General features: G+C 37.6%; 1 protein-coding gene across 1 annotated transcript in view; it reads right to left on the reverse strand.

Moving 5' to 3' along the window:
• Positions 1–25084, reverse strand: part of ITGA4 (integrin subunit alpha 4) — an 84529-nt gene that overhangs the window by 16248 nt on the left and 43197 nt on the right. Inside the window, exons 16-18 of the mRNA XM_060016491.1 lie at positions 15748–15897; positions 11285–11361; positions 365–515 (exon numbers count right to left, since the gene is read on the reverse strand). Coding sequence (XP_059872474.1) covers positions 365–515; positions 11285–11361; positions 15748–15897 — 378 coding nt within the window. The remainder of the gene's footprint in view (positions 1–364; positions 516–11284; positions 11362–15747; positions 15898–25084) is intronic.

The raw sequence follows: 25084 nt of genomic DNA on the forward strand, positions 1-25084 counted from the left end.
CCGTGTAGAGACCCCAACCATGAGGAACACCATCACAGCACCAGATGAGGTTGTACCAGTGAGAAAAGCAATGACACCCGGGCAGCTTGCTTGGATAACTGGACAATCGCTTCTGTCTCACAGTAGCATTGGTAAGCAGGAAGCTGACTCTCTTGATCTCAGTCAGATCCCAAGGAACTTTCCATTTTGATTAGGGGCACAGAGGAAAAAAATTACTGGAAGCCCGAGTGATAAGTCTGAATATTAAGACTCATACGCCAAATATTTATACCTCAAATGATAAAGTGATTTATACATTTACATTCTTTAAAAGTTAAGTAAAATATCAATGTAGTATCATGCTACTGTAGTTTTCGATTCTTACCAGATCTAAAATCTTAATGAAGTAAAGACCAGTGGGTAGTCTGATATGCAGAGTTGTCTCATACGCATCATCTCCGGCATTAAATAAGGACACGTTCAACATTAATGTCTTCATACTTCCAACAGCAAGATAGGTTTTATTTTCATGTGGCCTAAAAATTAAGTACGATTTAGTTTTCGTTTGGAAGTAAAAATCCCATCTCTTCATTTATGTATCCTGAGCATAAAATACTAATTTGGAAGCACAGCCATAGGAGATGACCCCACGCAAGTGGATGTAAATCCATTGTAAAAAGAACTCAGTTTCCCAGGTTTCAGATAAATTCAGTTAGTTATTACACAGGAAAAGTTTTCTAATTTAGTTATAATTAAACTAGTCTGCTTTCTGTTTAACTTCTTGCTTCTATCATTTTAGCATATTTTTCTCATTATTTCAAAATATCTTCCTAAAAGAAAAGATTTTTTTTTTCTTTCTTCATTCTTGAGTAGACATTGAACTAGCTGCTGCCAAAGCCAAAGGAGAATGACTATTTCCACCAAAACAGAGGATGCTTTGGTGGAAGTGAGCATGGCATGGGAAAGGACTGCTATGGCCAGCACGTGGGTACCACTAAAATCTGTTGAACTAGAAAGAATTTCTTAAGGCAGGCTGGTCACCTCTACCAATAACTAGACCAAATTAAAAATAGAACTGCGGAAGTGTTTCACCATCTTGTGAACTGGAAAGGGAACACTGCTACAAATCCAAACACGTAAGTGAGTTCAAGTTCTGGCTCTGGCCCCTGTTCTTCTGGGGGAGAGGTCATTTAGCATTTTAAAGACTCAGTCACCCCACCTGTAATAATAACTACTGTTCAGTGAAGATATGACTCATGCACATTCCATGAAACCCCAAGGATCCTGAGGTTTAAGAAATGTATTCAAGGTACCACAGCTAGAATGTTCTAAAGTCTCAAGGCAACCCATTCCCTTTACTGATTAGATGGTTAGAAGAGCTCAGAACCTGCTACAGAATGTCATGATTCTGTAAGCTGTCCTCAAAAACAGACACTCTTAGATATCAAAGTATTTAAATTAAAAACAAATCAGTTCAACCAGAGAAGAATATGACCCAAAGCAAAATATCAGACGAGGATAATCATAACAATAAGAAAGATATTCACCTAGCAACTAGAGTTTAGAAAACATTTCTTCAACAATGCTTACATTGTATCATTCTAATCAACATCTGTATTTGTGTTTGAATAAACTATTTATGGAAATGTTAAACACATAGTAGGCATTTAGTAGTTATTTGTGAGTTAATTTAAGACAGAATGTTTAAGGACAGAGTTAAAGAACAAGTTTCAAGATTGATGCTTTTAAGCATTACTTGAAGATGAAGAGTGATTTTAATTGAAAGCCCCTGTATAATAATCGTTACATCTATTACTCCCACATACAAAAATAGTATAACAAATTCCCACCTTTGTAGAGCTTATAAAGGGCAGATTTATAAACAGATGTAAACAGATATTAGAAATACTTGAAAAGAGTTATGAATGAAGGGCTCTGGGACCAGGGTGGGGACCCATTTTGCCTGGGGGTAGCAAAGGCATGTTGCTTCTTGCTTTTGTACTATTCTAGTTATTTAGGTTGAGCTGAATGAAGATTAAAATTTCTTTTCTTAAATAAAGAACATCTGAAAATTTCATGATTGAACTGGCATTCACTTGGATTATACTCTTAATTGATTTGTCAAGTCCTCTTCCAATTTTCACACTACTGGGGGCGGGTGGTGGTCACTTTGCAGAAAGCAAACTTGATAATGTCACGTGTCTGCTTCCTTTCCTCCAGTGCTTTCAAGATAGAGTTCTGATTAGTGCAGCAGATGCAGCCTGCAAGAGCTGGTCGTGCCTTACTTTCCACTGCACAACCCATTCCTTCCCTTTAGCCATGCTCACCTACAAACAGGGGTCCAAACACCTGTGTTTTGTGTCCTATTTCAAGCCATCCCTCTGCCTTCAACCTCTTCCCTCTTCATGTTATCTGGTTAACTTATACTTGTTCTTCAAGACTCAGCTTGAGTGTCAATGTTAAGAGTCCTCAGAAGTTCTTCCACTTGATAACTTATTGCTAAGCCCCTTCACCCAGCATTGCATCCTCCCTAACAGAAATGGCTTCTCTCTCTGCCACTTTCCCACACACTGGGCAACCCTCTAATGCAATACGTTCACACTGTCTGGCTTTTCTCACCACTAGAATAAGTTCTCTTGGAGAAAAGGTGCCGGGTCATGAATATCACTGTTTTCTCAGAGGCTAGCAACACAGTGTTCAAAATATATGTGTGGTATGTAAGTGTATCAAACATTAAAAAGGGCTGGATAACACTAAAAAAAAAAGTCTGAAAGATTGAGGAAATTACTGGATAAGTGACTGTTAAGAGTTCATGAACTCATTATACATTCTATGAAATTAGAGCCATGCTTATCTGTTCTGTGACGGTATGCAAATTCCAAATGTTTCATTAAGATAAAGTAAACATCTACTACTACCACATCATGTGATCTATACCCCGCCCATATAACCTAATGTTTTAGTGGCTATACAACTATTGAGTTGACCAATAAATTAATGGCAACATTGATACTGTTTGAGTTTGAATTTGAGAAGCAAATTATTATGAGCCTCAGAATCTACAAACCAAATTATTATAATTTTGAACACTTCCCCCCACTTTGATACTTCTAATAATATATCTATGAGAAACTGGACATTTCACTTAATACCTAAAAGTTCTTCCCTCCTTATCCTAATTGTTTTTCACTTTAAACCTTCTTATCAAGGTAGGACATACATATAGAAAAATGCGCACAACCTAAGTGTAGAGCTCAGCAAATTTTTATAAACTGAATACATGTGTGAAACCAGCACCCAGATCAAGAAAAGCATATTGCCAGCACCAAAGAAATACCCTTGTGCCCCCTTCCAATTCTTGGCCCTGCCCACCATCTTGCTTTTACTAGTATAGACTGGCTTTGCCCAGTTTTATATTTCATATAAATGGAATCACTGAGTATGTAATCTTGGAGTATCCAACATTCTTTACTCAAAATTTTGTTTTTAAGTTTAATCTATATTGATGCATGGAGTTGTAAATCGTTTCTTCTCATTGGTGTGTATACTAATTTTTGTAAATATGCCACATTTTATTTATCCTTTCAACTATCATTGGGAATTTTGGCAATTACAGTTTGGAGCCTTTATAGTTTTCCAGTAAACATATATACATAATTCCATTGTGTCAGTCTGTCTGTCTATCTATGAGCAGGCCCTTATGGTTTATTAACCCAGGACTAATTCCTGAAAAAAAACTCTAAATCTGGCTAATTTTGGCAACCAGCTTAAATTTTACTAACAAATTACATTAAAAAAATAAAATATAAAGGAACTATATTTAAATAATAAAAAATAAAAATGTCCTACAGGATTATCATATAAAAGAAAGCATACCAAAGAGTAGGGGTTCAAAAACTGCTGCCTGAAGGCCAAATTGGGACCGCTGCCTGGTCTTGTAAATAAAGGTTTATTGGAACACAGCCATGCTCTTTCGTCTGTGGCCACTTTTGCCCTATGACGGCAGAGTTGAGCAGTTGCAACATCTCTGTCCCACAAAGCCTAAAAATATTTACAGTCTGTCCCTTCAAGTAAAAAGTTTGCTGGCTCTGCCATTGGGCAGTCTGACTGAGGAGCATAATTAGTTTCAAAATAAGCGTACCACATCATATTACTATATTTAAAACCTGTATTATTCTGACAATAACAGAAGCTTCATTATTTCAGATGGCACCCGATGCTGCCTTAGAGGAAACGATCTCCCAGACCTCATAATTCCTTGTCTGGTACTAAAGACATCGAGGAGAAAGGAATGAAGAAAATGTCCCTATGTAGCATTTCTAGTTCCGATCCCCGGCTTTGAGAAGCTGGATATTTCTGGAAGGATGTATGATAAGTAACAAGGCAGTACCTCTTCTGAATCATGGCTATCATTTCAGGGTGGAAGAATCTGACTCCGTCATAATGTGCTATTCCTCCCAGTGTTTGAGGGGATGGCTGACTTATTCTTGTGTTGTAAACCTTTGTGTTACACAAGCACGCATCTGCTTGGTGGCCCTGTGATAAAGGGCAGAGTGAAGACATGCGGGAACATGGCTGTCCCACATCCCCTCTACTTCTCTAGAACCACGTTACAACTAAAGGAAACTAAGAGGTTCTAGAAGTAAACTTCAGCTTGACATTAAAGTTTAATTAAGACTTGTAGAAGAGCTGCCTATAAATAGACATTTATAAAATATTCTGGCTTGTAACCAAAGCATTAGTCACTGAACACCTTTGGGAAAGAAGTTGGCACTTAGACAAGCAACAGAAGGTGAAAGCACTGCATAAACAGCTAGGTTCCAAGACAACAGCAAATGAAAGAGAAACACAGTATTCACATTTCAACAGCGAGGCTGCTGGTCTGTTTTCCATTTTTAAGCTATTCTGCCACATTACCATAATTACAATTCTACTCTTTATGTGTGTGTGTGTGTATATATATATATATATATGTATACATCTTACTGTATCTTGATTAACAAGGTGCTGTCAGAAAGATACCCACTAGCTTTTTACATGAGACATAATAAAGGACCAGGTGCACATCTGGAAGTGTGACAAGGCCGAACCAGAGCTTTCCCCGGGAATCGCAGTTCATTCTTTATTAAAACATGCATAATGCAGACTTGAAATTTACAAAGCAGCCTAGAATCCATGTAATTTAAACAAATCAAGATACTGTGTACATACAGAATCATAACTTAATAAGTGAAAGGAAAAACAGAAAAATGATGTATTTCGGCACCAGGCTCTACGTTTTTCCTGAATGAACGCTACTGTTCTATTTTGTGAGAAATGCTCCCTAAGTCTTCATATAATTAATGCATTTTGCCTTGATAAGATGAATGACTGCTTCATAGCTAACATGTTTTTAATCAAGATGCTAGAACAAAATATAACAGAAATTGCTATGTACCCAGGTCAAGGTAATACGAGTCATTTATTTGACAAAAGACTAGCCTGCGGCAAAGTGGCCTCAGGCCCAAGTAAAATTTTGTCCTCTTTTTTCTTTATTACTGACTTCAGGGAAAAAAATAAAATAGTGGAAAATTCTCATCTACTGGGCAATATCAGATACCTGACATTTAAGAAGATTTTACTGAACAGACAAATTCACTAAGATGCCAAGGAGGATAGCAGAAGAACATGGATTGGAAGATAGAGCTAGGAATTAGAATGTTTAGTGTATGAAGCATACGATTCCTCTTCCCCAAACTCTGTGACATCAGTGAGGCATATATTCCCACTATCTGCATTTTAAAAATGGACAGTTTTGTTACACTCACTCTTTTGGGGGTAACAGCACAGTGCGGTTACACACCGCTCACTGTCTACCCAACAGTGAGTTCCCTTCTTAGCTGCTAACAGAACCCTGGATTCGCCAGGCAGTCGGTAGTATCCCCTTGATACTGCAGAAGCTAAGCCCCCAGCTCAGCTTCAGGGAGTGAATTATGATTGATCTACTATGATCGTGATGACTCCATCCTCTTTCAACCAGGATAGATCAGGGGCAGCATGTGACACCACTCTGGTTAATCAGAATAAGGCGTCTGCTCAGACACTTCCCTTCCTTGAGAGGCAGCCTCAGGAGGACATAGAATTTTGCTCCTGCCCCTTTCTGTTTACTGGGAACCTTGGTGCCCCAGCCGCCACAAGGGAAAAGCCAAGAGAACTGGAAAGATAACCATGAACCACGAAGGCCCAGATTTTGGTAGCTTCTCACTAAACCTGCAACCACCTTCTCCAGACTGCTTATTATGCAAAAGAATTAAACACCTTTGTTTAAGTTACTATTAGTCCCGTACTCTGTTACTCACAGTTAAAAGCATTCCTCACTGATATGAAAGCACTTTTGTTCAGGAAAAGCCTCCATCACTTACCCTGGAAGCATGACGGAGGCACAGAAGAGAAGTAGTGTCATTTAGATCAGTCATCTCTGCGAAAGACTCGATTTTAAATTACCTAGGTGATGGTTAATACCTGCTCTTCTATTTGTAATCTTTTAGCTAAAGTCATATTTGTTCATTTTCACTTCGCACTGTAAGTCCATTTGAATGTGGTTTACCGTCCTGAGAATTTAGAGATTGAGGAGGAAGCCTCAACTTAACGAAAACATGAGATGGAGTGCATCAGCACTATTTAGTTTGCTGTCGGCAGTCTATTAGTGCAGTCATCAGAAACTCATCATACCTGAAGCAGGTATGTAGCTCTGAGACACAGAAATACCACTAGTGCCAGCAGAGTTACAGTCGGGAGAAGGCATAGAACATATGGTTGCAATTTGCCTACCACGACCGAGAAGGCAGAGAGGACTCCTTTGAGGGAGAGGCAAATTGTTCTCTGAGAGAGCATCATTTATTAAAATGCAAAGTAGTTTGTCAGAACCCTTCACCCGTGGGCCTAAAAACTAATTCAAAGAGTTTTCATTTGAAAACTCTTCAAATAAGTTATTTACCTAATGGAAAGAGCCTGTAATCTTCCTAACTGATGCAAAACATGTGGGGCTTACACTTTACACTGGCCTTGAGGCCACTACAAACTTCATAGAACTGAAAACAACTGACCCAGGCACAGTCAGCAGCTATCTCGGGACATAAAGAAACAATAAACTCTGGACAAATAACCAGTACACGTGCAGAAAATGTTTAGAATTCACTGGCAATATTTCATTTTTTTATCCAAATGAAAACATTTTTATCGTGGTCTATAACTATTCCAACCATAATTTATCAAAAATAACACCTTTTCTCAAATCTTCATATGTACCAGGCTTTGCGCTATGCAATACACTGGCCTGCATTATTGCATTTTATTTTTAAAACAACCTTACAGAAGCCCCAATGGCCTAATGGATACGGCACTGGCCTCCTAAAACAACCTTACAGAGTACTATTTTACCTTCTTGCCAATGAGGAAGGACGTTTACAGAGGTTGAAAGGCTTCTCTGAAAAGGTCATTCAGCTAGTAAATGGTAGATAGACTTGAACCAGGTTAGCCTGACTCCAAATCTAAACTCTAAACCACCACAACACTGGTTCTCAGATTTCAGCTTGATAAGAACCACTGACAGCCTTCTTAATAATGAACATTTCTGGCCTGGTCCCCATGGATTCTGATTTGGATGGTCAGGGGCCTAGGAGCCTGCATGTCTACCAAGCATCCCAGGTGATTCTCATGAAGGTGACTCAAAGACCACACCTTGAGAAAAACTGCCTTACCTTCTGTTGGCTGCCATACAAAATCATAATGGACTTGATATTTCGACTACAGGAAACATTATCACTTCGAATTAAAAATGCAATGTAGGTAATGTAATTTCTCGTGAGAAATACATAATGAAGAAGAACTGATAATTCAATTACATTAATGATTTAATATCTTAATTCAGTAAGATATTACTTTCATTCTTCAGGAAATAAGCATTCTCAGTAATATTTCCACATAAATTTCAACATCTCATTTTTTTCACGGGCCAGAGGGACTGCAGTGAAAGATGACAAGGTAACCATGGAAGTGTCTGACTTGAGAAGATGAAAACACCACTTATTTGGAGCTTAGATAATCTTTCCCACACAAAATACTTCTTCTTATCAAAGGCCCATGAGAGCCAAAGCACCAGGAAGACTAAGCATTTTAGAAAGAAAACAAATATGTGAATGGGAAGGTTATAAATTATTCATCTAATAATTCAACAAAGGCACCACAATTACATGCTGGATTACAAAGCAGTTAGCGGTTGCTGTTTTTGGACTATCTAAGCAGCCAATCTGGATAATTTAAGTATAAAGTCCAATTATCTATCAAATAGGTTAGGGCTTCTTGGCCCTCAACTGTGGATGCTCAAGGCTATCCTGGCATTGCCTAGGTGAAAAGAATTAATTTATTCTCTGCCATATGTGATCCCACCCCAGCAGGGTACTCAGTGCTGTTTGTCAACCTTTTTACTCATTCCTGGTTGATTCCCTATCCCATTTATCTTCACAGCTATTTTGAATCTTTTCCCATTCCCTTCACAAGGTCCCAAACCCAACCTCAGAGCCCTCACCTTCCATATACAAACCCATTTTTTATTCTGGCCATCCATTAATTCTCTATATTTCCCTCCCTTCCACGTTAAAATTTCTTAATCAATGTCAGCATCTATTCACAGCTTCTTAGCTCAAGACAAGGGGAATCTTAACTTCTTTCTAAGGCTAACCCTTCCACCTGAGTCTGATCCCAGGTGCATGCTGTTTCCTTTAGAACCCTGTTCCATCCTCAGCAAACATCCATTTGTCACCTACAGTGTTCCAGGCACTGTGTTACCTATTGGGAACGCAAGATGAAAAGACAGGAACCCACCTTGAAGCAGTGTACAGGATAGTGTGGAGACAGACAATAATAGTTCTGAGCACAGGTGCAATGGGACCAGGGCCACAGGAGGACTAGGTTTATGTAGCTGGAGACAAAGTTGGGGGGGGGGCGGGCTTTACCTAGAAAACAGCTGAGATTTATAAGATAAATAAGCATTAATCAGATAAGTCAAAGTGAAAAGATACAGAGGCTCAGGAGAGCATGGCATGGCCACACAACTATTCTGCAATCAATGGAAAAAAGTCCTGTGGAATTGCTGAGGAAGGGCACTAAGGACTTTAGATGTTAATGAGCTACTGAAGCCTTGCTATCAAAAGTGTAAGTTAGAAAGGTCACTCTGGAAACGTCTTGGTAGAGGAATTTGAATAATGTAAAATCAGAGGCCAGTAGCCCAGAAAGCGGTAAAGCTCAGTGATTCAGGCAGGATATTGAGTGCCTGATTTGGAGCAACAGTGATAGAGATGGAGAAGTATGATGGATAAAAAACACATCTGGGTGGCAATATTATAGGACTTGGTAATTTATTTGATGTCAGGGATAAGAGAGAGAGAAGAATGCAGGTTGAGCTCCAGGCTGTTGGCTTTGGTAACTAATGGTTGTGTCACTGGTGGATAGTGACTGGGCACCCAAGACTGCATGTCTGTTAGCCAGCTGGATGGGTGGGTGTGGAACTCAGAGACACTGATTTGGGCATCAGCAGTGGAGGCAGAGCAGGTGAGGTTATGGTTGTGGGCAAGATTATCCAGGGAAAAAATGGGAGTGTGAGAAGGAGTGAGAGAGGGCTATTAAGGGAGCCAAAAGAGGCAAATTCAGAGGTCCTCCAAACACAAGTGAGAAGGAGGGCCTAGAGAAGTAAAAGGAGATTGGGAGCAGGATGGCATCCGGGAAATTAAAAGACATTGAAAAAAAGGAAGTGAACTGCTGTCAAATTCTTCACAGGACAGTTCAAGTAATATACGAAGTGTCCCCTGGATTTAAGCAGACCATTTCTTTGTTCAATTTATTCTTTTCCCTGCCTTTGATCCTCACACTTGTTTATATCTTCCCATAATTAAATAACACTTGATAAATACATAAAAATTCAGTTGAACCTACTTGTTCCTAATAAATTCTCCTTCCCTTAATCACTGATGCTGTCATTTAGCTATGACTGCACAGAAATTTCTGTTAAAATTTGCCAGCGACATCCTTCTTCTCCCCCACCAGTCACATTTTAAGTGCCAACTTCCACGACCTTTCCTCAGTCATTATGCTCTCTGATTGCTACAAAATCACAGCATTAGGTCCCTCTTTTTACATTCTCCATTGGCTATTTCACCTTGGAGGTGGTTTTCTCTTAGTTCGATGAAGATACTTTTTCAGTCTCCTGGAGTTAAGTCCTTATTCTTTTTAAGCTCTTTAAATAAAATTTACCCACCCCTCTCAAGATTTGATCCTTAGTTCTTTGTGAAATTCACATTTCCATCACAGGCATTCACATAACTAATGTGAAGAGGACCTCCAAACATAATCCTGAACTAGATTTTCCACTGCAGAGCTACATATAGAAGTCTCATCAAATTCAACACACCCCAATTTAAACCTGCTTCCTCTATATCCCTACCTCCCCCAAACAGTCTCCCATATTCCTGTCCTGTCAGTGATGCCTCCTTGCCCTCTTTCACTTTCCATACACAACCAGCTCTTAACCTGAAGTGTGGATTCTCTCTCTCTGGTCCTCATTTTCACATCTTCCCTCTGACATGCAGAACAATTTCAACAGAGGGGATACAGACATGATACAGAATTACAATGGTTTATTTCCCAACATAAATAATGATAGCAATCAACATTTATCCAGTTTGCACTGTGGGCACTATTCTAAGCACGTTTACATGTATTTTCTTTTTCCTGTTTCCCTTCTATGAATTTAGAAGACAAAGATGATTTATTCCCTTTCAAATGGGTCACATATATATTTAGGGATATCTTCGTTTTGTACATCAATCTGAATTATGTAACCAGTTTTTGGATGATAAAATACTAAGCATTATGTAGTAAAGGTTAGCTCATTTTGAACCAAAACTCTATTAACAGGCACTTACAGATGTCTGAAAAATAACTACAGTTATGATAACAATAACCCAAAGCACATTTAAATCCTGAAATATCTTCCGAGTTATCACTGAAAGGTTAAAATCATGCTTGATAAAACCATGGTGCTCACACATTCTCATTCTTTTGAAAAGTGGTAATCTTTGAGTGTATACTTATGTGACTGCTGTACAGAACACTTGGTCTCTTTCAGCAGAATGAGACTGCTGTTCTTTTCCGGGTCTTTAAATGCTGCTAACCCCCAAGGATTAGTTCTTAGTCCTTTACTCTTTAGAACCCACATGCACACACCAATTACCCCATCCTGATAAGTAAGCAGAGAGCCAACTACACTTACCTCAAAAATCCAATTTTTGCAGAAACCTGTAAATCAGCAGAACAGTTTTCATGCACACAAAATCTTGCAAAGTTTATCTGGAAATAAAATATGACAGTACTTTTTATCTTAGTTCAAATCAGTAGGTATATTTCTATGTTTTTTAAAGGATAAAATATCTATGACACATGAAAAAATAAAATTAATATAGCAAATGGATAACTCCTTTATACCTTTTGAAGAGTTCGATTTGAGTATCAGTAGGTTCAGATGACAATGCCAGGGCTAAAGTAACCACGTTCTTTCAATAGGTCAATTTAAAGCCTAAGTTTGTTAAGCGAAAGAAATAACTTCTTTCTTTCATAATAGTTGTATAAAAAGAAGTTTAATCAGACTGTGGTAGTAACCTCTGTAAATGTTTAGAACCTGTGCTGCCAAGATGTTCTTCGCTGAGTCCCTCTCGATTTTCTGGTGCTGCCGTTTGATCCCGCCTATTATGCATACGCATGACACTTAATTTTCACAGATGGCAGGACAGTGATTTTATATTGGTTGAAAATAATAAAATGTAGAAATTTTACTTTGAGGATACAGTGAATAAAAATAAATGATAGTTTATCAACAGGTTCCAGAATTTATTTAATTCTGAGTATTTTAATAGGACCCAGAGATACCGCAAGGTACACAGGAAGCCCTGAGGTATAAGCTGGACAAAGGAAAAATAGAGAGATACAAAAAGAAAGGAAGCTGAGAGGAACAGGTGAGAGAGGGAGAGATGCAGAAAAGAAAGAAATCTGGAAAGTCAGAGAAGGAGCCAGGCACATGAAATGTGAAGTGGGTAGAGCGTTGTCAAACGGCACGTCAGACCAGAGACTGCCTATACCAGCGGGAGCAGTGGGAAAGTGTAAATAGTTCTCTAGATTATTAATATAATTTTTTTCTACTTCTCTTATTCGTAAAGCAGGTGGCTTGAAGAATCAAAATGTAGCTCATTTGTAGCTCATTCTAATATAACTATAAATTGCTAAGGTTTGGGCTTATGTACTTTACAATATTGAGAGGTTCATTATTAAAGACATTTAAAAGTAGTTGATATTGAAAACTGAAGTTCAACAGAAGAGTGAAAAAAACCGACTTCCATAAATATTTTCATACAAGGCTATAGAAAGACTTTGCTCTTAATTTATTATCTTCATTTGATCTAGTATTGTAGACCAGACAGTGCTGACTGTAAGCTCAAATATGTTAAAGCGACTTAGGGGCAATTTTATCTGGACAGGATATGAACAGGACCTTTAAATGTCCTTTCATCTTTTGCATTCTGTGTGCCATTACTGAATGTTTTAATGAATGCTTTAACCATGGCCCCAAACATCCTGTTGACTCTGTCTTTGTGTTGTTGGACAGTAAAAGTCTGAACAACTGGACTCCTGGGAATAAACACACAGTGAGTGAAACTGATATATTTTGGGATACATTTATTTTAAATTTTTAAAAAAAATCATCATTAGAGTATAATTGCTTTACAATGGTGTGTCAGTTTCTGCTTTATAAAAAAGTGCATCAGTTATACATATACATATGTCCCCATATCTCTTCCCTCTTGCATCACCCTTCCTCCCACGCTCCCTATCCCACCCCTCTAGGTGGTCACAAAGCACAGAGCTGATCTCCCTGTGCTATGTGACTGCTTCCCACTAGCTATCTATTTTACATTTGGTAGTGTATATATGTATATGCCATTTTCTCATTTTGTCACAGCTTACCTTTCCCCCTCCCCATATCCTCAAGTCCATTCTCTGGTAGGTCTGCGTCTTTATTCCCGTCTTGCCCCTAGGTTCTTCATGACCTTTTTTTTTTTTTTTGACTCCATATATATGTGTTAGCATACGGTATTTGTTTTTCTCTTTCTGACTTACTTCACTCTGTATGACAGTGTCTAGGTCCATCCACCTCATTACAAATAACTCAATTTCATTTCTTTTTATGGCTGAGTAATATTCCATTGTATATATGTGCCACATCTTCTTTATCCATTCATCTGTCGATGGACACTTAGGTTGCTTCCATGTCCTGGCTATTGTCAATAAAGCTGCAATGAACATTGTGGTACATGACTCTTTATGAATTATGGTTTTCTCAGGGTATATGCCCAGTAGTGGGATTGCTGGGTCGTATGGTAATTCTATTTTTAGTTTTTTAAGGAACCTCCATACTGTTCTCCATAGTGGCTGTATCAATTTACATTCCCACCAACAGTGCATGAGGGTTCCCTTTTCTCCACACACTCTCCAGCATTTATTGTTTGTAGATTTTTTGATGATGGCCATTCTGACCGGTGTGAGGTGATACCTGATCGTAGTTTTGATTTGCATTTCTCTAACGATTAGTGATGTTGAGCATTCTTTCATGTGTTTGTTGGAAATCTGTATATCTTCTTTGGAGAAATGTCTGTTTAGGTCTTCTGCCCATTCTTGGATTGGGTTGTTTCCTTTTTTGATATTGGGCTGCATGAGCTGCTTGTTAATTTTGGAGATCAATCCTTTGTCAGTTGCTTCATTTGCAAATATTTTCTCCCATTCTGCGGGTTGTCTTTTGGTCTTGCTTATGGTTTCCTTTGCTGTGCAAAAGTTTTTAAGTTTCATTAGGTCCCATTTGTTTATTTTTGTTTTTATTTCCATTTCTCTAGGAGGTGGGTCAAAAAGGACCTTGCTGTGATTTATGTCATACAGTGTTCTGCCTATGTTTTCCTCTAAGAGTTTGAAAGTGTCTGGCCTTACATTTAGGTCTTTAATTCATTTTGAGTTTATTTTTGTGTATGGTGTTAGGGAGTGTTCTAATTTCATTCTTTTACATGTAGCTGTCCAGTTTTCCCAGCACCACTTATTGAAGAGGCTGTCTTTTCTCCACTGTATATTCTTGCCTCCTTTAACAAAAATAGGGTGACCACAGGTGCATGGGTTTAACTCTGGGCCTTCTATCCTGTTCCATTGACCTATATTTCTGTTTTTGTGCCAGTACCATACTGTCTTTATTACTGTAGCTTTGTAGTATAGTCTGAAGTCTGGGAGTCTGATTCCTCCAGCTCCATTTTTCTTTCTCAAGATTGCTTTGGCTATTCAGGGTCTTTTGTGTTTCCATACAAATTGTGAAATTTTTTGTTCTATTTCTGTGAAAAATGCCATTGGTAGTTTGATAGGGATTGCGTTGAATCTGTAGATTGCTTTGGGTAGTAGAGTCATTTGCACAATGTTAATTCTTCCAATCCAAGAACACGGTATATCTCTCCATCTGTTTGTATCATCTTTAATTTCTTTCATCAGTGTCTTACAGTTTTCTGCATACAGGTCTTTTGTCTCCTTAGGTAGGTTTATTCCTAGGTATTTTATTCTTTTGTTGCAATGGTAAATGGGAGTGTTTCCTTAATTTCTCTTTCAGATTTTTCATCATTAGTGTACAGGAATGCAAGAGATTTCTGTGCATTAATTTTGTATCCTGCTACTTTACCAAATTCATTGATTAGCTCTAGTAGTTTTCTGGTAGCATCTTTAGGATTCTCTATGTATAGTATCATGTCATCTGCAAAAAGTGACAGTTTTGCATCTTCTTTTCTGATTTGGATTCCTTTCATTTTTTTGTTCTCTGATTGCTGTGGCTAAACTTCCAAAACTATGTTGAATAACAGTGGTGAGAGTGGGCACCCTTGTCTTGTTCCTGATCTTAGAGGAAATGCTTTCAGTGTTTCACCATTGAGAATGATGTTCACTGTGGGTTTGTCAAATACGGCCTTTATTATGTTGAGGTAAGTTCTCTCTACGCCTACTTTCTGGAGGGTTTTTATCATAAATGTGTGCTGAATTTTGTCAAAAGCTTTTTCTGCATCTACTGGGATGATAGTATGGTCTTTCTCCTTCAATTTGTTAATATGGTTTATCACATTGATTGATTTGCGTATATTGAAGAATCCTTGCATTCCTGGGATAAACCCCATTTGATCATGCTGTATGATCCTTTTAATGTGCTGCTGGATTCTGTTTGCTGGTATTTTGTTGAGGTTTTTTGCATCTATGTTCGTCAGTGATATTGGCCTATAGTTTTCCTTCTCTGTGACATCTTTGTCTGGTTTTGGTATCAGGGTGGCCTCACAGAATGAGTTTGAGAGTGTTACTTCCTCTGCTATATTTTGGAAGAGTTTGAGAAGGATAGGTGGCAAGGCATCAAGGAGAGAAAATTAACATTTTATGTATATGGGAAACCACTGTTATGACTAAATGCATATTTAAAAGTATTCAGTTCAATATCCTAAAGGGAATATTAAAAATAAAGAAAAATGGAAAACAAGACATACCATAAATCTTTTTTATAAAAACATAATTTTAAAGAAATTTAGAGGGAGTTCATTTCCTCAGAACTATGTACTATTTCAAAAAAATTTCTTCAGTTATATGTCACATGATGTTTCAAATAAAGGAAAAATTTCCTACTGTTTTTGCAATGATGTCTTTTTCTTTCTTCTGCTGAAGAATTGGCTGAAGTGGTGGGAATTCCTCTGTACTTCGTTTACTGATGACATGATGTCCCAGGTGGTAAGCGGCTTCAATCTGAATTGGGGTGAGGATGTCCCGTACATCTTTCTAAAGAAATTGAAAGCCATATGAATTAATAACAAAAATAAGCATCTAAATAAAAAATATATATAAAGTCCCTCCTTTCCTGCATAAGGTCAAACACAATATATGGAAGTCAAAGAAAATCCTTTCCTTTTAAGCTAAATTGTTAAAAAATTGAACTATTTTCACACATTACAAAAGCAATCACATTTATTAGGAAAAAGACAAAATGTATTAAAAATGAAAAACCGTAACTATCCAATAATAGTTATGCAGGTCTACATTTTGGCATATTTTCTTCAATGCTATTTTCTATGCATACAATTTTCTTATTAGTTGTTACAGTTTTTCTACATTTATTGTGCTTTTACACTTTATAAAGAAAGAGTTCTTGGATTTATTTATCAATGATACAGGAATTGTAACCCATTTGGAATCCATTCTGCTCTGTATGACACTCTTTTAAGTTTAATATCTTACTAATTTTTTACACAGCATTTATCATTCTTAATCTTCTTTATATGTAGTCAAAAAGTCTTTGAGTGATTAGGTTTTTAAAATTTATTGTCTTCTGCCCCCCAAGGAATGACTCTTGAGTTTATTACACTGGTTGTCAATTCATATATTTTAATCTTTATTTCTACATGCAGGTATTATTTTTCTCTCTTTTAAAAACATTTTCCCATGAACTTAAAATTTATTTCATCTTTTCATTTGATTATTCAATAGCCCCTTCATTAAATGGGAATATACAACATTACTATCAAAATTATTTGCTAACATAAACATGCACAAACACTAAAATAACTGACAAGAAAATAACTTTGAAGTAGTTTGGCATTCAATTAAGAAAACACTTCCCTAAAGAGTAAAGGTGTTCTAGAATCCCAAGTCTGTAAAAAAAAAAAAAAAGGAAGTCAAGTAAGATAAAAAACATGGCATCTCTTAGAAAGCGCTTCTCAGAGCAGCCCTGCCTATACAGATATGAGATTTTCAAAATATATTGAACAAAGCAGACTCATTTATTTTTCTCCCTATCTAAGAGGATGGGCAAATAAGATTCCACTATAAAGTAATCCATGAGGATTTATAACAGAATTCAGTCGACAATTTAAACTGCACGAAATAAGACATATTGATGGCAAATCTATAGAACAAGTAGCTTATGCACAACAAAAATTAAAAGTAGATATTACATCAGGATTTGAGAGAGAAGCTCACGATCAGCAGATACAGTCCACCTACACAGGAACTATGCAGTTTTTTTCTTTTTCTTGGTATTAGAATTGTTACTATACTCAGAAGATATTCAAAGAATTGGTCACACACTTTGTCTTTCACACTAACAATTTAAATGTAAAGCTAGGCTTGACTCTACGTTTCGTATGCCCGTTTCAATTTACATTTCTTCTGATTTAAAAAAAAAATAGATTCATCAAAGTCCCAATAAAGAAACTCAAGTGTTTTCATTGGGACTAGACATATTAATTTTAACCATAATTGAGCTTTATATTTATGAGGTTTATATTTACACTTAGTGAGTTCTTTAGTAGATCCATGACACTGTAATTGACAGACCTCCTACTGAATAATGTCAGCGGATTTCTATTTATCTAGACAATTCAGAGTTGGAATATAGCTTAAACATTTCTGCCTAAAAGCAGATTTCCAAAGCTCATAAATGAACAATCCCTACTGAATAGAAAAAAATACCTATCATACAGATTACTGCTATGCTATTTATGCCTATAGTAACTTTTGATAAAAATCAATGAAGTTAATAAAGATGACATTTCACATAAGACTACACCTATCCTATGTCTTTTATGTAATTATAAAAAAGGATGTAATTGTTTCTTCTCATCATTTACAACATTATATATAAATTATATAAATATATATATATATAAATTGGTTAAAAGCAAGTGGTCTGAAGGTAGAGTACTGGGGTTCAAACCTCAGGTCCTTCACTTGTTATCTATATGTAACCTTGGGCAAATTACATAATCTGTCTATGGAACTATTACCTCATCTGAAAATGGTTGGTAATAATGATAATGAAAATGATGATTACGACACCTATACCTTATTGTGAGGATTCAATGACATAATGTATGTAAAACACTTAGTACAATGCCTGGTACGTATTAAGGTCTCAATAGATGTTAAATATTATAATTATTATGTGTATATTACTGCAAAATGTAGCTATATAAGCCAACCAAGAAATTACAGAAGTTCAATTTCTTATAATAAATTCTGGTGACTATTTGGAAGGAATAAGAAAAAAGAAAATTAGTCTATTGCCAACCAGTGAACACTAAATAGAAAATGAGCTACGTTTTCTACTAATACAACTATTAGACTTGTATTAATTAAGTGGTACCTGGAAGATGTGTAGCATGACTCAGAGTACTCAAGATCTCTCATGGCTTTTCCATTCTCACACATGGAGATGTTTTTATTAGATTACTTGGTAAGTGATCATCTCAACTCGAAACCTTGACCATATAGGAATGCTGCAAATCAAGGTCCAAATCCCAAGTTATCAACTTGTGAAAATGGAACAGCTTGAAGCCCTGAGTATTACAATAGCAAACTTGATTAAATTATTCCCTAGGTGTAGGAGCTAGACAGCCACTGACTGTCCCTCCACATGTCCACTGTTTTAATTCTTCTCAACAAGCTTGCTTTGACCACATCACATGTTATCTAATTCATACTAATTTTCCACAAGGTCTTCTCTACATCTGGTGTATATTACTTTCATTATCCTAATTTGCTATTAATTACGCCTTTCTCACAATATATAAAATGTACGTGCACTCTTGCAAGAACTGTATTTGACAGATATTCACACTTACTTAACTTTAACAGCTCCACCTAAGGACAAAAGCTATAATATCAAAAATTCTTAAAGTGACTAATTAATATACAGGAGGAAAAAGTAGATTTGCTTAAAATTTTTAATTTGCATGGCATGTGCTATCTATATTAAAAATAATGAAGATTCCATGCCACATTTTTATGGACAATTACATAAAACAGGGCACCCACAAGCATACAAATTAGCACATGCCTGAAATTACACAAAGTCTGCCTTCTTGTCTGACTTTCACAGAAATTTTTATTATGGCCAGCTTGAGAACTGAGCTGTAGGCCCACGTCATCCTATTGTGTTTATGCAGTGAGGGAATTTATTTAAAGGATGGAGCCAGAAATATTTATAAAATATTACTTAATGAACAATGATGTTGAGGTATAAATAAACATGTGAAAATATCTATTCATGGGTCTACTCTGTAGAAGACAGGATCTAGGGATACAAAACTGAAAGCCAGTGCCTACATTACACTTTAAAACCCATAAATCCACACATGTGGTGGAGGGGTGAGCATTCTGATACATGCAGACACAAGTACAGAAGAGGGAGGGCCACCTAACCTACACTCGAAAGGTCATGGGAAAATTCTTACATAGAAGAATTTTAAGAAGGAATGTGATCAGATTTGTGTGGAGAAGGTTAAGACTGAGGCATAGATTGGAATCTGAGCTAGCAATGCCTTGTGTAATTATAACCATTTTATCTAGTAAGTATGTTTCAGAGGGTGAACTGTCAAACATCTGGGACTACAACTTCCTGAGAAAAGACAACACCCCCAAGACAGGTGCCCTCACCATCACACGAATAGAACATTACAGATTTTCCCTCACAGAATTCTTTAAAAAGCTCTGAGAACACATCATCTATAAATTTATTAAATATTGATTGATTGGGGGCCTTATGTAATGAGTTGTGCTAGCTCTAAGAAGAAAACAAACATGGAAAAGATAATATCCTGTCTTCAAAGACCTTGTAATCTAACAAAGAATTAATATATGTTGGAATAATCAATCATCTTCTAGGTTACCATAGTATCAGTATAGTTATATAGTTGGTCTGTATTTAGATTTTCAGCAGAAATGCATGCATATATGGACTGGTCCACAGTGGTTAAAATATAACTACTTTGGAGCAAATGGTACTTCATTAAACTATGTGTTTGTATAGCTTAAAAATATAAGCAAATAAAATACAAATACATATATTTAGTAATCATATACGTGTTCATTTTTTGAAGTTATTACTGAAAATGATGGGTTTTGTAAGTTACCTAAGACTTAGATAACAAAATAAAATTCCTTTATTTCAGAAGTCCAAAATCCAGAATTTAGAGAAACCAAAGGAAAGAAAGAATAAACTAATCTACTAAATACATAGGCAGGTTGATTTCATGATTATTATACAACATACTAAGGCCACTGAACTCACTGGATCTCAGATACCAGTAGAGACAGGCATTCCTGGTCCAATGACTAAGCTAAATATTTCTAGATTTTATGGAATGCTGTAGACAGGAAGGGAATGTTTGTTTTCTTCTCAAGCATCAGAGAGTATTTTGATGCAGAGATTCCATCAAGATCAATCAAGAAATATCTCTAAAAACCTGAAGGTAAGTCTCACTACCATGGCTGCTCCAACATTTCTAAATATTGCTGCCAATTGTTGAATGGGTTTCTCTAAATCAAAACAGCCTCAAAATTATCCTTTGTCCTAAAATCTTGTCCTAAGAAATCTCTAAGACCTAATCAAGTTGTACCTTTGAAGATAACAAAGATTCATTTTCATATGCTTACATGGATGGGGAAACATTTTCATAAAGGGAAAAGCGAGGTCCAAGAGAACAGAATTTCAATAGATAAAACACTATAAGGCCTAAAAAATTAACCATTTGCCTTCTACCATAGAAACCTTTTATTAACTCCCAACTCTAAATTCTAGATTCTCCTTTCATAACATCTAATAATTGTAAGGCTCTAACAGTAAAAAATAAAGCTTGGCATAATTAAAAACCACCAAAAAATGGAGTTCTATAAGGAAAAAAATAATTTCTGCCTTATTTTCTGAGGAATACATTTTGACCGTACACATAAAACAGTCTTATGTAATACCCGTTTTAATTATGAGTAGATGAAGCAGACGTGAGAAAACTGATGTGCTTACCAACCAGGTAAATGACCATATAGTCTCAGAAAAATAACATACCAGCAAATGCATATGCTAGTGATGTGATACTTATTAGATTGCTAACAATGTCTCCTATATTCCAAGAAGATCCAATACATGAAACTAGAGAATGTGTGATTAAAAGAGAAGGACTTAATAAAAGCCAAGTTTTATGAGAAGATGTGGATTTTCTAAAATAGCCAAATTCTCTACTATCAAAGACTGTGATGGGTTTTTTTTAAATATAAGTAGGTTTAAAGACTTTCATTTATGTGAGATCATCAAGGGGTTGTGAGCAAGAATAAAAATAAAATTCAATTCTTTTTCTCACCTTCAGGTCCCCAATGGCTCTAACATGTTGTCATACTGATGAAATCTTTCTGGCTCATTCTCTTTAATACTCAAGTCCAACAATGTGCTGCTGCCACTGGGACCTCCAATTCAACTTTGTTCCCCTGTCCCTCACACACCCTCTTGCTGTCCTCTCTCCTCTCCTTACCCTGCTTAATCTTCATGGCCAAAAATATAACCACTCCCTCGCATACTCCTCGGCTCTCTCGTGCGTTCCTTCTTTGCTTCACTCTATTGGCAGACCACAACCATGGTTGATTGTAACTCTTCATCTACCCCCACCTGTAAGGTTGAACATGACTGGAAAAAACCACAACCATACTGACTCGTCTCACTTTCTGATGCAACTTAGAGCCTAACTCCATCTCAGGACCACACTGTACTTTCTCACTCTCCCACTCTCCTAGAAGACTACTTCACGTCTTCTTCCCGAACTCTAAACACCACTTCTCCCATTCCGATGGAAGCTAATGCCTTTGCTTCTTACTTCGCTGATAATATTAAAGCAATCAGAAGAGAACTTCCAGTCCTCTCAACCACATCTGCCCAGCATCTGCAAGCAAATAAACAAATGAACTATGCATGTGCTATCTAGAATCAATCCTTTCATCTGTACAATTAATCCCACCCTTTTTGCCCTCTTTGCACTGACGATTCTTTCCTCGTATCTGTCTCATTTACTCTATTGGAACACACCCATCAGCATAAAAGCATGCTATTCCTCCCATCTTAAAAGAAACAAAAAGTCTCTCCACTTCTCTTGTCAGCTACTGACTCCCCACCCCTTTTCTTTAGCTCCCCTAGGAACAAAAATCTGTGAAAGAATAAGCTACACTCTGTCTCCAATTCCTCTCCTCCTTTTCCTCTGAACTGCTGTTGTCATGATCACCAATAGCTTCGACATTGCTAAAGCCAATGGTGAGTTCTTAGCCCTCATCTTCTTCAACTAAGAGGAAAGCACTGAAAACACTGTCACGCCTTTCTCCTTGCCCTGCTTTATTCACTTCACTTCCGGGATGCCACAAGCTCCTGTTTTTCTTCCTTACTGGTTAGTCCTTCTCATCTCCTTTGTAAGCCTTCTCTTCTCTCTAACCACTTCATGTTGTAGGGTCCAGAGTGCAGACCTTAGCTCTTTTCTCCTCCTGTGATGATCTCAGCCACCTCACATGACTTTCAAACCCATTCATATGCCAAAGATGCATTGTTAGATTTCCAGTTCCATGCCCCTCTCCAATTCCAGATGAGTATATACAAATGATTAATTGCTGTTTACACTTAAAAGTAAAATAGGTCTCTCCAGCTCCGCAGGTCCACAACTGAACTCCAACATTTTACACCCAAAAGTTGTTTCCCTTGCCCTATTGATGAAAACTGTATTCTTCTAGTTGCTTGGGCTAATGACTTTGGAGTCGTCTTGGAGCCTTTCTTTCTCAAATGCTAGACATCAGTCTGTCAGTAAATTTTGTAGAATCTGTCTTCTACTACTTCTCAGCAGATCCACTGCTACCACCTTCGTTGGAGCCATCAACTCTCACCTGGCTTATTGCAGTGTCCTCTTCTTCCTGTGTCAACCTGTGGTCGCCTACTGTGTAGTCTCAACATAGCAGTCAGAGTATTCCTTTTTATTACTCAGTCAGATCATGTCAATTATCTGCCCCAAACTCTACAATAGATCCCCATGTCACTTGGAGAAAAAGTCACAGGGTCTTATGCGATTTGACTCTTTTTCTACTGCTCTCCCCCTTGCTCACTCTTCCAGCCATCCTTGCCTCCTCATGGTTTCCTAAAACAACCAGGCTCATTCTTTTCCTGATGCTTTTTTACCTAGCTCTTCTTTCAGTAATGTTCTCCTCCTGGATCAGGGGTTCTCAAAGTACAGCTCTCAAGCTGGCAGCATCAGCATCACCTGGGGACTTTGTAGAAAAGCAAATTCTCAGGCCTTGTTGAAGACATACTGAATCAAGAACTCTAGGTGGGGCCCAGCAATCTGTGTTTCAACAAGCCCCCCAGGTAAGGCTGTTGCATGCTAAAGTTGCAGACCACTGCCCCAGACGTCTACATGGTAACTTCTTAGCTTCCTACAAGTCTTTGCTCAGATGTCACCTTCTGAATGAGGCCCGCACTGCTCACCCTATTTAAAATTGCATTCTTCATTCCTTCCCCAGCACCCTATAATTTCCTGTGCTCTGCTCTCCTTTCCTTTTTCCATCACCCATATAATCCTCTAAAACAGGGGTTCCCAATCCCCGGGCCATGGACCGGTACCGGTCTGTGGCCTGTTAGGAACTGGGCTGCACAGCAGGAGGTGAGTGAGGGGCGAGCAAGCGAAGCTTTATCTGCCGCTCCCCATCGCTCCCCATCGCTCACACTACCTCCTGAACCATCCCCCCCGCCCCAGTGGAAAAACTGTCTTCCATGAAACCGGTCCCTGGTGCCTAAAAGGTTGGGGTCTGCTGCTCTAAAATACTATAAAATTTACATTTTGTTACTATTGTGCTATTACATTTTGTTACTATTGTGTTACTATTTGTTACTATTGTGTATCGTTACATTTTGTGCCATTGTTTATCTCACCACACTAGACTATAAACTCTGTGAGGGTGGTAATCTTTTTGTTTCAGTCACTGACCTGTATAAGTGTCTCAAACAGAACCTGACACTACATAGGTACTCAATATCTATTAACTGGAAGAAGTGGAACTTAATTGGTACAGCCAACAGGAGCTATGCAAAGAAAGCATGCCTAACCAGCAGGCAGGGAGTCCTCTGAGAGGTGGGGGCTGTGGCCCTGAGCACATAATTAACAAGTGTCACCTTATTTCACTGTAAGGGGCGCTGAGGTAGAATGCACATGTATGTTAACACTCCTGACACCGGACGCGCTTTACAGAGCAAAGGAACAATCCGGTTAATGTTTCCGAAAGCCTCGGGTACCATGCTGGTGGGGGTGGGAAATGCACTCATTATATTTTCATCTCCTCCTAAATAACAGCTAGGGGTCCTTGACAAAACTCAAGATTAGGGCAGCTGTTTCTGTGGTTCTTACACCTGCCTTTGGATTTGTTGCAAGGGAGAGTGTTGGAGTAGCCTTTTGCCTTTCTATGTATGAGTTTTAAAACGTCCCAAACAAAAGCAAGGTAAGTTAGGAAGGAAAAAAAAATATTGGAAGAAACAATCACTTTTTCAAAAACAGTCCCTCTATGTACCAATCCCAGAGCTAAGTGCTTTTTTTGACATTGACAGTATGGCCCAAAGTCATGGCTGTAACCTGCTTTTGTTGTGTTACCATGGTAGTGACAAGTATATATGCAACTAACACAGAAACCTCTGCTAAATTGTCATTTCTGGTACAAATCTATTCTGAAGAAAGTGCACAATTTTGATGAACCCTCAGTCATAGGAACAATGTCAAGAAACGGGACTAAATAAATCAGATCAATTTGCTGCCATTTATACAGGTTCAACACAATATGTCTGTCAATGCCTGATGTTGGTCCTTTTACTGCCCTTTAAAATGGTCTCAATGTTAGGCTCTAAAATTGATTAACCTGAGTAAAATCAACTATGCAGAATTAAAAAGAAAAAACCCTCTTTAATCCCCACCGCATCAATGATGGTTGCACTAATATCATTCTATACTTTTGGCTCTCGACCATCTAATAGCTTTACTCTAGTACGACAATAAAAACTGTTAAGGGAAATGAGGAAATAGCATAGGGATTACTGCTGTTAGCATTTAATAGTCCTGATGCTTGTTTGCATTTGCTTGGAATAAGTATCTAAGGAAAAATTAAGTTCTAAGCTGAGGCTACT

This window comes from Delphinus delphis, chromosome 7 (assembly GCF_949987515.2).
Source record: "Delphinus delphis chromosome 7, mDelDel1.2, whole genome shotgun sequence".
NCBI classification, from domain to species: domain Eukaryota; kingdom Metazoa; phylum Chordata; class Mammalia; order Artiodactyla; family Delphinidae; genus Delphinus; species Delphinus delphis.